Source organism: Sturnira hondurensis, unplaced genomic scaffold, assembly GCF_014824575.4.
Source record: "Sturnira hondurensis isolate 20B ecotype Veracruz unplaced genomic scaffold, ASM1482457v3 Scaffold0017338, whole genome shotgun sequence".
NCBI classification, from domain to species: Eukaryota; Metazoa; Chordata; class Mammalia; order Chiroptera; family Phyllostomidae; genus Sturnira; species Sturnira hondurensis.
Genome location: NW_028089969.1, coordinates 228,419 through 244,324, shown reverse-complemented (window position 1 = coordinate 244,324; position 15,906 = coordinate 228,419). Strand labels below are relative to the sequence as shown.

General features: G+C 40.3%; 1 protein-coding gene across 2 annotated transcripts in view; it reads right to left on the bottom strand.

Annotated features, from left to right (window-relative positions):
* GNAL (G protein subunit alpha L) overlaps positions 1–15,906 on the bottom strand; it is a 174,250-nt gene that overhangs the window by 6,900 nt on the left and 151,444 nt on the right. For both annotated transcript variants that reach the window (XM_037067626.1, XM_037067627.1), the window contains 5 exons: positions 13,483–13,537; positions 11,968–12,041; positions 11,341–11,399; positions 10,884–11,004; positions 1,360–1,490 (listed from right to left, as the gene is read on the bottom strand). In XM_037067626.1, the coding sequence (XP_036923521.1) occupies positions 1,360–1,490; positions 10,884–11,004; positions 11,341–11,399; positions 11,968–12,041; positions 13,483–13,537 (440 nt within the window). The remainder of the gene's footprint in view (positions 1–1,359; positions 1,491–10,883; positions 11,005–11,340; positions 11,400–11,967; positions 12,042–13,482; positions 13,538–15,906) is intronic.

Genomic DNA, 15,906 nt, shown 5'->3' with positions numbered 1-15,906 from the left:
GAGAGTAGGAGAGTGAAGCTTTTACTATTTCCTAGACAGGTCAGTTTTGGCCTCAGCCTGTGGTAAGATTAAGTCAGTGTTGGTAGGGATCATAAGCATAGTGTGATTGTGTTTCAGAAAGGTGACTTTTCAGAACTTCAGAGTTTTCTGGAAAGCTGAGTGACCAGAGTCTGGAACCTGGGCTACAAGCTGCATTGACTTGATCCATAGCTGAGAAGTTGGGAATGAGGGTCAGGACCAAGGCTATGAGGAAGGAAAAAAAGAAAGAGTATGTTATCATAGATGGCATTTAGGAAGTAATCTCCACAGAGCTTGAGTATTGATTGGTTAGGTAAGGGAATAGGGGTGGGGAGACTGGTGAATGGGAAAGTTAGAGTCAGTTGCTGACAGACAGGTAATCCAGTAACAGAGAGGGAAAAATCTGAAGATTTTTCTCGGGCAGATGGCACGTTACCTTAGCCTTGGAAAACACTCCCCTAGGCTGTCTGAGGTTAGTGCAGAGGCTGATGAATTTTCTTAACTTATTTATGGAAGTTTCTAGGAAAGTCCCTTTCATTGTACTTGATTTAGTTTGGGATTCAAATTTAAGATGTGGTATTATTTTGCTATAAGCAAATCTGTTCTACAAGAGCCTGGTTGCCCAGTGTCTACTCAAAACAGAAGAACAGCAATTGGAAATGGAGCTATCAACTCTTGCAGGGTTTGCCTGGACAGAACCTTCTTGGCTTTAGCACTGAAAATCCCAGGTCCCAGGAATACCCACAGATGGCTGATCTCCCTGAGAGGTGACCAATGACTTAGCTAAAGTCATCCATGGAGATAAGAAATGTAAACACAGTGGCTGAAATCATAGGCTTCAGAGTAAAGGCTTCAGACAAAGCCTGCCTTGTCCTCACAGGTTCTACCTGACTGACTTTGAACCTCTCTCAATGACTTTACCTCTCTCAATCCCACTTTCCACAAGAAAACACAATAATAGAAACTCTCACATAGGGTTATGGTGAGAGTTCAGTGTGAAGGTCAATGTAAAGGACTGCCCAGTTCACAGCAGTCTTAATTGAGGTACCAAGAGGTAGAATTTATCCCAACTAGTGACATACTCACACCTAAAACTGCCCTTTCTCCAGCTGGACAGTTTAAATGGAAAGTCAAGCTCTGAAATTTTTACAAATGGACTCCTACATAGGACATTTTAATATTCTCCTACTTGAGGTGGGGCAGTATTTGAGAGGATTGATTTTAACTAACTGAGTTTTCTAGATTCATCTGAACTGTTTGAATTATAGTTACAGGGCTATTGAAAGAACAATTAAGTCTTTTCCTTAATCAAGAACAAACAAGTTTGTTTTGAAATCTTACCATCTTCAGGAACAGTATAATTTGCATACTCTGGGAAATAATCTTCAATTTTTGATTTCCCTGCTAAGACTTTTTCTGCCAGCATATCTTGTTTGTTCAAGAACAAGATTATAGAAATGGTCCGTAACCACCTGAAAAGGAGGTATAAATATACAAATTTCACATCCTTTGTATGGGCGAATACATTTAACATAGGAGGAATTTAGTGAAAAGGACAACATTGCCACCTTCCTGGTGATATATAGGATTTAGCATTATTTAATACACCAATATCTTGGTCTCCCACTCCATCTATAAGAAAGATATTCTTATAATGATAAATAAACATAGGAGTTGATTTAGCGGTGTAGCACTTTCTAACTTATTTTCACTGAACACGTAAATTTACTGGTACCAAAGCTAAGGTTTACTTACATAATGAATATACTTGGACTATGGTGGTATGATTTACTAATAAAGGGTCAAAAACTAGAAGTTAAGGGAAGATACAGAACTCATTAGCTAATCACACAAAAAATAGTTTGCAGCTGCCTTGGTTCTTCCCCTGACACTGACTACATCTGAGGTTCTCCAACCTGGAGCAGGATGTTAATCAGGTCTATATCACTGCACTGGATGGGACAGGCTAAGGGGAGGGGCTAAGATACAGTGAAGGTGTAGGCTGGAAAGTTCTTTGTTCATTATGTAGACACTGAGAAATGGCTTAACATGAATTCAGTGTGTGTATCAGCAAACCTTTAGAAATTTTATTACTTCAAAGGAATCAAGCTGATGATTAGTGCACAGGAATCTTACTATGAATTAAAAACACAATCCATTCTTCCCCCAAATGGAAATAGCCTTAAGGTTTCTTCTAGTTAAAAAATACAAAAAATGTAATTAAAATGGCAAAATTCACAGAAAAACAGAGAATCTTAAAGGCAGCAAGGGAGAACCAGGAAGTAACATACAAGGGAGCCCTGATAAGGGTAGCAGCTGACTTTTCAATGAAAACACTACAAGCCAGAAGGCAATGGCAAGAAATGTTCCAAGTAATGAAAAGCAAAGGTCTGCAACCAAGACTACTCTATCTAGCAAGGTTCTCAATTAAAATGGAAGGCCAAATAAGAAGTTTCCCAGACAAAAGAAGGCTGAAAGAATACAACTCCACCAAACCAGCACTGCAAGGTATGCTAAATGGACTGCTTTAACAGTAGGGAGGAAAAAAACTACAAGTAAAAAAGGGACAAAACTGCAATGAATAAATATATATCAATAATAACCTTAATTGTAAATGGACTAAATGATCCAATCAAAAGACACAAGGTAGCTGAATGGATAACAAAACATGACCTGCACATATGCTGCCTACAGAGACCCACCTCAGAACAAAAGACCTACAAAGACTGAAAGTGAAAGGTTGGAAAAAATGTTATAAGCAAATAGACTGGAAAAAAGAGCCAGGGTAGCAATATGTACTCAAAATAGACTTCAAAATAAAGGTCAACAAAAGAGACACAGAAGGACACTTCATAATACTCAAGGAAAGAATACATCAAGAAGACATAAATATTATAGACATATATGCACCTAACATAGGAACACCTAAAAATATATAAGGAAATTTTGGAGGACTTCAAGAAAGATATAGACAGAAATATAATTATGGGGATTTTAACACCCCACTGTCAACAATGGATAGATCTTCTAAACAAAATATCAACAAAGATATTGTGAGACTGAATGACCCATTAGATTAAATGTACTTAAGTGATACATATAGAACCTTTCATCCCAAAGAAGCAAGATACACATTCCTTTCAAATGCACATGGAACATTTTCAAATATAGACCACATGATAGGACACACAAAAAAAGCCTCAACAAATCCAAGGAAATTGAAACATCAAGTATCTTCTCAGACCACAAGAACTTGAAGCTAAAAACCAACCTCAAGGAAAAAACTCAAAAACACTCAAAATCATGGAGATTGAATAGCATGGTATTAAACAATGAATGGGTTAAGAATGAGATCAAGGAAGAAATAAAGTTTCTGGAAACAAATGAAAATGAACATGCAATAGTCCAAAAGTTATAAGACACAGTGAAGGCAGTCCTGAGAGGGAAGTTCATACAGGTACAGGCCTACCTAAAAAAGAAAAATATTTCAAATAAACAACCTAGCCCTACATCTACAAGAACTGGAGGAACAGCAAGAAACAAAGGTCAGACCAAGTAGAAGGAAGGAAATAACCAAGGTCAAAGCAGAATTAAATGACATAGAGACTAAAAGAACAATTGAAAGGATCAATAAATCCAGGAGCTGTTTTTTTGAAAATATAAACAAAATCAACAAGCCTTTAAGCAGATTCATCGAGGAAAAAGGAGAGAGGACACAAATAAATAAAATCAGAAATGAATCACAAGAAATTACACTGATACCACAGAAATACAAAGGATTTTAAGAAGTTAGTATGAGCAACCATATGCCAAGACATTTGAAAACCTGGGTGAAATGGAAACATTTCTATAAAAACATAATCTTCCAAAACTGAATGAAGAAGAAGCAGAAAGTCTGAATAGACCTACAAGAACTGCTGAAATAGAAGTAATAATCAAAAAACTCCTAGCACACAAAATCCCTGGATCATCTGGGTTCACAGGAGAATTTACAACACTTAAGGAAGAGCTAACCACTACCCTTCATAGACTATTACAAAAAAATCCAAGAAGAGGGAAGACTCCCAAACTTTTTTTATAAAGGCAGCATCATTCTAATACCCAAAACAGATATCTAAGATGCAACAAAGAAAGAAAACTACAGGCCAAGAGTGCTGATGAACACAGATGCAAAAATCCTCAACAAAATATTGGCAAACCACATCCAGCAATACGTTAAGAAGATCATACACCATGATCAAGTGGGATTCATCTCAGACATGCAAGGATGGTACAATATTCACAAATCAATAAATATAATACATCACAAAAACAAAAGGAAAGAAAAAAACACAAGATTATATCAATAGATTTGGGAAAAACATTTGATAAGGTACAGAACCCATTTACCATAAAAACACTCAACAAACTGGGAGTAGAGGGAATATACTGCAACACAATAAAGTCCATATACAATAAACCTACAGCCAACGTTATACTCAATGGGAAAAAAATAAAAGTTTTCCCACTAAGATCAGAACAAGACAAGGATGTCTGCTTTCACCATGTCTATTCAACAGAGTATTGGAATTCTTAGCCACAATGATCAGACAAGAAAAAGATGTAAAAGGCATCTAAATTGGAAAGGAGGAAACAAAATTGTCATTGTTTGCAGATAAGATGATAGTGTACACAGAAAATCCTATAGATTCCACCCCAAAACTACTCGATACAATAAGTAAATTTGGAAAAACAGCAGGATACAAGGTCATATTCAGAAATCAAAGGCATTTTGAATACCAACAATGAAATATCTGAAACAAAAATAAGTAGAAAAATCTCATTTGCTATAGCAACAACAACAAAAAAATAAAGTACTTAGAGAAGAAAATTATTATTTTTTAACCAAAGAGGTAAAAGACCTATACTCAGAAAACTCTACAACTCTGAAGAAAGAGATTAGGGAAGACACAAACAAATGAAAGCATATACCATGTTCATGGACTGAAAGAATTAACATCATTAAAATGTCCATACTACCCAAAGCAATTTAAAGATTCAATGCAATTCCTATTAAAATACCAATGATGTATTTCACAGATACAGAACAAACATTTCAAAAATTTATATGGAACCATAAATGACCTCCAATAGCTGCGGCAATTTTGAGAAAGAAGAACAGAGTAGTTGATATCAGACTATACTAAAAGGTCATGTAGTATGATCAAAACAGTCTGGTACTGGCATAAGAACAGACACACAGGTCAATAGAACAGAATAGAGAGCCCAGAAATAAACCCAAGTCTCTATGGTCAAATAACACTCGACAAAGAGAACAGAAGCGTAAAATGGAGTGAAAATAGCCTCTTCAACAAATGGTGTTGGGAGATCTAGACAGCTACATGCAAAAAAATGAAACTCGACCACCAACTTACACCATACACAAAAATACTCAAGGTGGATAAAAGACTTAAATGTAAGTCATGACACCATAAAAGTCCTAGAGGAGAACAAAGACAGGAAAATCTCAGATATTCCACACAGCAATATTTTCACTGATATGTGCCCTACAGCAAGGGACATAAAGAAAAGAATAAAAAATAGGGCTTTGCCAAAATAAAAAGCTTTTGCACGGCTAAAGAAAACATCAGCAAAATGAAAAGGGAAGCAACCATGTGGGAAAACATATTTGTGAATGATACCTTGGACGAGGGTTTGCTCTCCAAGATATATAAAAAACTAGCACAACTCCACTCCAGGAAGATAAACAACCCAAATAAAAATGGGCAAAGGACCTGAACAGACACTTCTCCAAAGAGGATATACACTTCTCCAAAGAGGATGGAGAGGATATACACTTCTCCAAAGAGGGCCCAAAGACATAGGAAAAGATGCTCAGCATCATTAGCCATCAGAGAGATGCAAATTAAAACCACAATGAGATACCCACCATAACCAAATCAATGAACAACAAGTGCTGGCGAGGTTGTGGAGAAAAGGGAACCCTAGTGCACTGTTGCTGGAAATGCAGACTGGTGCAGCCACTATGGAAAACAGTATGGAATTTCCTCAAAAGACTGAGAATAAAACTGCCATTTGACCCAGCAACTCCCCTGCTGGGATCATACCCTAAGCATCCTGAAACACCAATTCAAAAGAACCTATGCACCCAATGTTCATAGCAGCACAATTTCCAATAGACAAGTGCTGGAAGCAACCTAAGTGCCCATCAGTAAATGAGTGGATCAAAAAACTATGAAAGAAGGAACTCCAACCCTTTGTACCAGCATGGATGGATCTGGAGAACATTCTGCTAAGTGAAATAAGCCAAGTTTTTATATCTTCCAGGCTATGAAAACAAATACCATATGATTTCCCTATAAATGGAACCTAAGCAATAAAACAAACAAGCAAGCAAAATATAACCAGAGACATTGATATAAAGAACAAACTGACAGTAACCAGAGGAATAAAGAGAGGGGGACAACAGGGAATGGAAAGGGTCATTTAGAGACATGTATAAAGGATCCATGGACAAAGCCAAAGGGGAGTACGTTTGAGGGTGGGAGGTAGGGATGGGTGAGGAAGGGGGGAGTGGTGGGAAAATACAGACAACTGTACTTGAACAATAAAAAATAAATAATATGTATTTTACTGAACAATAAAATATATATTATATTTGATCTAAAATACATAAAATGTATGTGCATAAAATTAATTTTTATTTATTTATTTGTTTTTTATTGTTCAAGTACAGTTGTCTGCATTTTCACTCTAACACTTGGCTATTGGAAATTGTGCTGCTATGAACATTGGGTGCATAGGTTCTTTTGAATTGGTGTTTCAGGATGCTTAGGGTATGATCCCAGCAGGGGAGTTGCTGGGTCAAATGGCAGTTTTATTCTCAGTCTTTTGAGGAAATTCCATACTGTTTTCCATAGTGGCTGCACCAGTCTGCATTTCCAGCAACAGTGCACTAGGGTTCCCTTTTCTCCACAACCTGGCCAGCACTTGTTGTTCATTGATTTGGTTATAGTGGGTATCTCATTGTGGTTTTAATTTGCATCTCTCTGATGGCTAATGATGCTGAGCATCCTTTCCTATGTCTTTGGGCCCTCTGTATATCCTCTTTGGAGAAGTGTCTGTTCAGGTCCTTTGCCCATTTTTATTTGGGTTGTTTATCTTCCTGGAGTGGAGTTGTGCTAGTTTTTTATATATCTTGGAGAGCAAACCCTCGTCCAAGGTATCATTCACAAATATGTTTTCCCACATGGTTGCTTCCCTTTTCATTTTGCTGATGTTTTCTTTAGCCGTGCAAAAGCTTTTTATTTTGGCAAAGCCCTATTTTTTATTCTTTTCTTTATGTCCCTTGCTGTAGGGCACATATCAGTGAAAATATTGCTGTGTGGAATATCTGAGATTTTCCTGTCTTTGTTCTCCTCTAGGACTTTTATGGTGTCATGACTTACATTTAAGTCTTTTATCCACCTTGAGTATTTTTGTGTATGGTGTAAGTTGGTGGTCGAGTTTCATTTTTTTGCATGTAGCTGTCTAGATCTCCCAACACCATTTGTTGAAGAGGCTATTTTCACTCCATTTTACGCTTCTGTTCTCTTTGTCGAGTGTTATTTGACCATAGAGACTTGGGTTTATTTCTGGGCTCTCTATTCTGTTCTATTGACCTGTGTGTCTGTTCTTATGCCAGTACCAGACTGTTTTGATCATACTACATGACCTTTTAGTATAGTCTGATATCAACTACTCTGTTCTTCTTTCTCAAAATTGCCGCAGCTATTGGAGGTCATTTATGGTTCCATATAAATTTTTGAAATGTTTGTTCTGTATCTGTGAAATACATCATTGGTATTTTAATAGGAATTGCATTGAATCTTTAAATTGCTTTGGGTAGTATGGACATTTTAATGATGTTAATTCTTTCAGTCCATGAACATGGTATATGCTTTCATTTGTTTGTGTCTTCCCTAATCTCTTTCTTCAGAGTTGTAGAGTTTTCTGAGTATAGGTCTTTTACCTCCTTGGATAAAAAATTGAATTTTAATTACAGAAAAAGTAATACGTAGAAAAAAAATGTAGTTATACCCAGAAACAAGTATTAGAATTTTTGTTTTTACTTCTGTTTCTTTTCTTTCTTCATACATAGTTATCATATTTTAAAAAATAAATCAAGGTGTTTTTGAATCTGCCTTTTCATTTAACAATATTATGATCACTCTTCTACATGACTGTGTGTGACTTTGCATATCTATATCTATTTATCTACATAAATTTTTAATGACTCCAATGTGTTTCTCCATATACCCAGAAGACATACATTCTTAACTCCTATTAACTATGTTAATACTATAAAAGTAAGAATAGTTTGAAAATGGTTGAATAGTTTATTAGAGAAATACTATTATGATAACCCAAACATTTTGTGAAGGCAGCTTACTTATGTTTATGTCTTTCTTGGTGCTATTTCTTCCCCAATAATTCAGAAGGAACTTATATTTTGAACTATATGTGTAGCATTTGGTGTGTGTGTGCGGTTCAGCACCAGCACTTTCAAACATGACTGTAGATTTGAACTATAACTGATCTTAGAGATCATCTAGTTATACATGGGTGTTTAATATGGGCACTTCCTAAATTATGAAAATAAAATAAAACCAATTTTGAACTCTAGATATAATCTTATGCTTTCAAAACAGAGATTTACATTTTCTTGACAAAACACTAACAGACCTGACTTCCGACCAGATAGAGGGAGGCAGAGGTAGACACACTGTGCCTCCTTGCACAACCAAAACAAGGACAACAAGAAATTTAAAAACAAAAAACAACCATAACTGACAGAAAATTGAACTGAATGGAAGTTCAACAACCAAGGAGTTAAAGAAGAAACATCATCCAGACCAGAAGGAGGAACAGAGAGGACTCATGGCAAGACAGTGGCTAGAGGACTGAGGCAGGCAAGGTAGTGGCTTGCAGACTGGGTGGTCCCACATTTGCGCACAGATAAACCAAGAGAAACAATTAGGGGGTGAGTCAGACCATGCAACCCAGGGTTCCAGTGCAGGGTAATAAAGCTTCAAAGCTTCTGACTGAAAACACCTAGCGTTGTGAGCTGGCAGTGGGAGAAACTCCCAGCCTCACAGGAGAGTTCATCAGAGAAACCCACAGGGTCCTAGAACACACACAAACCCACCAACCTGGGAATCAGCACCAAAAGCATCTAATTTGCTTGTGGGTAGTGGTGGAAGTGACTGAAAACCAGCAGAGAGTGGAGCAAGTGACACTGTTTCCTCTGGGATCCCTTCCCTGCATACAGTGTCAAAACGCAGCTATGTGAGTTGCCCCGCCCTGGTGAACAGCTAAGGATCCACCCTTTACTACATAACAGGTGTGCTGAGATAAAAAGATAAAAGGCCCAAATGAAACAACAGTTCAAAGTTCCAAAAAAAATACAACTAAGCAATGAAAAGATAGCCAACCTATCAGATACAAAGTTCAAAACACTGATTATCAGGATGCTCCAGGAACTCACTGGGTATTTCAACAGCATACAAAAGAGCCAGGCAGCAATAAAGGTCATATTATGTGAAATAAATAAAAATTAACAGGGATCCAACAGTGACGGGAAGGAGACCAGTACTCAAATCAACAGTGTGGACCAGAAGGAAGAAAGAAACATTCAACCAGAACAGAATGAAGAAACAAGAATTCAAAAACATGAGGAGAAGCTTAGGAACCTCCAGGACATCTTTAAACATTCCAACATCCTAATCATAGGGGTGCCAGAAGGAGAAAAGAAAGACCAAGAAATTGAAAACTTAATTGAAAACATAATGAAGGAGAACTTCCTCAATCTAACAAAAGAAATGGACTTCCAGGAAGTCCAGGAAGCTCAGAGAGTCCCAAAGAAGTTGGACCCAAGGAAGAACACACCAAGGCACATCATAATTACATTACTCAAAATTAAAGATAAGGAGAGGATCTTAAAAGCAGCCAGAGATAAGGAGACAGTTACCTACAAAGGAGTTCTCATAAGACTATTATATGATTTCTCAAAAGAGACCTTACAGGCAAGAAGGGGCTGGAGAGAAGTATTCCAAGTCATGAAAGACAAGGACCTACATCCAAGATTGCTCTATCCAGCAAAGCATTCATTTATAATGGAAGGGCAGATTAAGTGCTTCACAGATAAGGTCAAGTTCAAGGAGTTCATCATTACTAAGCCCTTATTATATGAAATGTTAAAGGGACTTATCTAAGAAAAAGAAAAAATATGAACACTAAAATGACAACAAACTCACAGCTATTAATAACTGAATCTAAACAACAACAATAACAACAAAAAACAAACTAAGCAACGAACTAGAACAGAAACAGAATCACAGAAATGGAGATCACATGGGGGATTATCAGTGGGGAAGTGGGAGGGGGAGAGAAGGGGAAAAGGTACAGAGAATAAGTAGCATAAATGGTAGGTAGAAAATAGACAAGGGGAGGTTAAGAATAGCATAGGAAATGGAGAAGACAAGGAACTTATATGTACAACCCATGGACATGAACTAAAGGCGGGGAATGTGGGTGGGAGCAGTGTGCAGGGCAGAGGGGAATAAAGGGAGGGAAATGGAACAACTGTAATAGCATAATCAATAAATATGTTAAAAAACACTAACAGAACTTTATCAAGGAGCAGTCCCATGTTAAGTATGTCTATATAGAGATGGACTAAAGAGATACATTTTATAGTTTTGGATTCATCAGTAAGGGAAGAATGACTATATCTGGAGAATAAAAATAAAAGTGTGCTGAATGATACTTTTAATGAAAGAAAATTTGCAATCTGGTGGTGAGACTGAATTTATTAGTTTTATAACCTGTTGTTCCAGATGCTTTCAAAAAGGTCCAGGGACTCTCTCAGCCTGTTGGTGTTGTTATCTTCCCGAATCACCATGTTGTAACTACTGCAGGCTGCCACATAAATGATAGCGGTGACATCTTAGTGAGAGAAGAGAGAAGTTAGACAGATGGCCACTAGGGGTTATGATAAAGTACACATTCCACTGCTACCCATTTGCAGGGTAACTTTCTTTCCACGAGTATAAGAATGACCTGAAGTGGCTCCGTGTGTGTAACTGGTTGCTCAGTAATGTGACCAATCAGGAGTCTACCCACATTAGCAAATGATAAATGGAAATTTGGGATCTTAAATTCCTTATTTCTGAGATTCCTATTGAAGACATTTTATGGATGATGCCACTCAAAACTACTTAAACACAGTAGCAGGAGTGAGTGTGAACATTCATCCTATTATCTTGAGAGCATAGAAATCACCATTAAAGCACTGGATCCATTTTCTTCTCTCGTCCCTCTGGCCACCAACATCAAACATGCTGTGGAAGGACAACAGGACAACAATTATTTGGGGGTGTGAGCAAATACCCTGCCCTTCTGTGCTCTTCTCCATTGCTGTCCAGCTTGCAGCCCCACCTGTGTGACCTCAGCAGACTGCTCAGACCAGCCCCAGGTTCTGCACTAGGGTGCCAGGCTGGCATCCACACCCAGTTACTTCTCTCACCCAGCTCTCAGCCTGAAGTAATCAGGCTGGCTCAGGCCCCTGTTCGCAGGGCAGCCTGCACAGTGTACCCCTCTGCCCGAGTTTCCTGGCTGCAGTTTCTCTCTACCTACCCCAATGCCTCAGATCTTTCTCACCTTCTCAGGCCTTTCCAGTCTTGGATTCCTCCCTTACTTAAACTTCTGCATGTCCTCAGGACCACAGAGTCTGTATTTACTTATCCAAAAGGATGGCAGAGCACATTTGGGATTCTGCTCCCAGAAGACTGAGGGCTGTGGGTGGGAGCTGGGTCCCCTGGCCCCGAGTCCTATAGGGCCCCAGCAGACAGCAAGGAGAGCTTCCTGCCCACAGCTCTGCAGCAGGCCTGCTCTCAACAACACACTTACTGAAAGTTTACTTTGTCCACTTGGAATCGTGTCTCAAAAATCCCTGATGTCAGAACTCTGCACCTGAGAAGGTCCTGAGAGCAGGAAGAGAAAAACAAACCAAGTGACATCATTGTTTTCCAGAAGGAAAGCCCTGGATATAACTGTAATAGTTTTTCAAAAAGCAGTTTATTTTTTTTATAACAGAAACAACAATAATACAGTAGTTAAAATCTCAGATGAAGTATTCTATTCTCTCCCACCCCAGAAAGTTACAGTTACAGTATCAAGAGGCTTGAGAACTGTGCTTTTATTTTCTTTAGGATTTAAAAAAAAATCACTGATAAATGTGGCCGCTGACAACCACATCCCACCCTTAGTGTTCTGGGCAGAGACACTGCCAGTGCTCTCCTGGTACAACTGGAGAGCCAGCTGCTTCGGGTTCAGAACGATTTGGGTGAGAAACCAAAGGAAGTATATAACTCTGCATTCACAGATCATGGAATTTTTGAACTGGATACTAGTTGATTTAAGTTTTCTTCCTCATGTACTTCTATTCTAAGATAAGAGATGATTGTAGTCTGGAGGGGATTAGAAAGCCAGTTTTACAAAGTTGACATCTTTTGTACATTTGTCAGATGTCAGGAGTATTTCTTTCTGATCACAAATCCATCATGATGTTAATGAAGCAGATCCTCCAATCATTCTGGAAGCTGGGAGGTGGTCCTCCCCTGCTAGTGTAATGAGAGTGCTTAGGACAGCCTCATGGAATTGACTCAAGACCAGGAAGGCTCCATTACTCTGCCAGGGAATTCTGAACTCTTGGAGTCAGCCTCAGAGACAGGTGGAGTTCAAGGCACGGAGAAGTGTGCAGACCTTTGGGAAGGGCAGAGAAGAGAGAGCCTTCAAGAGGGGCCCACGACCAAGGCCCTCCCAGGACACAAACACCGGGGAGTGTTGGATGGAGGGAGTGTGAATGGAGACCCTGTAACTTTGGAGTTCAGTAGCTCTGGAGGCATCTAGAGGACTCTCAAGCTGAACAGTTTAGGGTTCTCCAAGTTTCTACAGATGCCTGAGGGTCAAAGGTTTTCTGGAGCACAGAAGGTCTATCTCTGCTACTTATAAAGGGGTATTTTTCTCTGGCTTATGCCCTGGACAGCCTGGAGAGTGAGCCTGGAGAGTGTTTGTGACTCAGACAAGGGCCAAAAGCAGAATGGGCAGAGTTTATGAAGCTGGGGATGCAAAGGGCTAGTTTTCTATTGAGACCTCCCAAGAGGAATGGGAATTGCTTAGTCCTATTGCACAAATAAAATTATTTTGATATCGGGAATTTAGTACATTTCAGAGAGCTAAGTCAATGAGCCAATTAACAGGGCAAGGTAAACATATGTGTGCATACAGGGTTCACACAATTTGCAAGAATTAAGTTATTTAAAGAAATTTGTCCTTAGTCCATTTAAAATAATCCTTGAATAATGGCAAATTCTTTAATCTCACAAGGTTCCAATGGGTAGCTGCAGCTCTAACTTCACATACCTGGTCTGTGGGAGTGTAGTCCACCAAGCTGACACTGTCGATTCTTTCCAGGAAGCTGAAAAGCAAGCCAGCAGTGCTCAGAATGTGCTCTGATGACTTTCTCCTGTGTAGTGGGTGACATTTGGGACAGTCACACAAGCACAGGAAGACAGGGCAGCAGAGAGCCTCGGGGACGTTCCCATTTTCTTTCCCGTACATGTGTCTGCCCAGGTAGCATAACATTCCTGATTGAGGTGTTACTGCCACCTCCTTTTTTCTTTTTACCTCTGCCTTTCCTCTTCGGTATTGCCCACTAATGTAGGGCTGGGAGTGAGGGGCCACTGAGAAAGTGGAAAAGGGCACAGGCCTCCTTCCAAGGCTAAGCTAGAGGAAGGCCATGCTGCCATGTAACTACAAAACAGGAAGTGAGAGATGTTCCTTTAGCATAATAAGTCCTGATAAGATCCAAAAGTGAGCGGGTGTGCACACCTGGTAGAAGCTATAAGACTGGTCCCAGAAGTCTGGTATGTCACACACATGGAGTCATGGAGAAGTAGGTGTAAGGGAAGAAGATCACATTACATCTGCATGTGGAAGAAGACAGACACAGGTGCTCTCCCTCCACTGAGCCATCCCTCTTTCCTGACAGACAGGCCACCCCTCCATGTTGTCTCAAATAGCCACCTTGTCCATCTCCATGCCAACCTTGCTTTATTTCTTTACAAACACTTACCACGGACTGCCATGTTTTACATTTGTTTCTTATCTGTTAATTATCTGTCTTTGTCTCAAAATTTTAGCCCCCCAGGACAGGTCTTTGGTTGGCCCAGGGGTCCCCAGCACTTCGTATAGACCTGCCCTCTAAATATTTGTCTGATGAATGGACGTTTGCTCGCCTCCTCCTCTTGGAGCTGGCAGAGGTAAGTGCCCAGCTCCCAAAGGACACTGTCATGTTCAAGACACAGGAAGAGATGGGGACTGGTTATCTGGTGGTTAGAAGACCACTTCTGGACAGACAGGGGCAGTGGGGCTTCAGGAAAGCACGCGAGGAGAGGAAGGGCATCTCAGTGGCCCATGCTTTCCATGGCCAGGGGCGGCTCCTACAGTGGGGAGAGTGAATGTGACTTAGACAGGGGCAGGGTCTTGTTTCCCTGCCTGACCAAGCCTGGAAGGTTTGGGTTCCATCACTGGTTATATGAAATAAAGCGATGATTGGGTCTTTCTGTAAGCCCTTGTGCTTGGGGTAATATTGCACAGCACAGGGCGTTACCTTCCATCTCCACACGCTCCCCGACCAGACTGCCTTGTAGGTCTTGAGATGCTTTCAGCATGGGCAAGAGGGAGGCCAGAGATGCAGTAAAGCCACTTAATTCTTTTGGCCATCTCCATTCTTAGCTAAAGACAGTCCCAGTGTCCTGGTGCTGGGGTGACATTCTGGTGGCCCTCTGTCCATGCACCAATGCTTTGACACAAGATCCGGCCACTGCAGGATCAAGAGGCAACCCTGTGGCAAGTAAGCCACCAGGCTGATGTTACGGATGCCCTTTCAAAGACACAAAGTGTGTGTGTGGGGGGGCAGTGTCAGAAATGAGGACATTTCACCTGGAAGCCAGGGCAAGTCCCACCCAAGGGGAAGCAGCTGTGGAAACTGTTGTCTGTCACTACACTGCCTGCTATGGGAGAGGCCAAAGAAAGTCAACTGCTCCTGGAGGACTGCAGAGCTACAGCCAGGTGGCAGGGCCACTGAAAAGCCAAAGGGACCCTGATGTGCCTGCAGTCTTTCTGGTGCCTGTCTATGTACAGAGAACTGTGAACTGTCCTGGGGTGTGGAGCTGGTGCGTGAGATGGAGCAGTCTGGACAGAACACAGACAACCCTGGAAATGCCACAGGAGGGGATATTGTGGGAGCTGGAAGAACATGAAGGCCCCAGGGAGTGGAGAGCTCTGCCCTTGCTGGAGACCTGGTTTGAAAACCACAAAGCAGTTTGGCTGTGCTCTTGAATCTGGTGGAGTGAGGAGTGCCTTGGAGCACACACTGAGTTTCTGACCATCTAGCAGGAAAGAAGCCAAAAGATTGGTGATGAAGTGAGAGAGATTTCTGCTCCTGGAAAGAGAGCTCTGGACTACAACCAAGACAACCAGCAGGGTCTTGGGTGGGAAGATGAGCTGCTCCCTGCCCCCACCCCCAACCTGTGGGCTACAATAATTTGATTTGGAAATGATCTGTCCCATTTTCCTGGCGGAGGACATATAATAGTGACATGTGATACAGAAACCGATCATCTCTGATTAAAAGGGCTGGAAGTAACTAAGTAACTAAAATTAAACTAAATATAAAGTGTTTGGCTATAATTAGAGTTTATGAAGCAACCAATTTCTATCAAGATGCAGATAGGGGGAAAGAGGTGCGTGACTTGATTGAGATGGTAATAACTAGTATAAGTA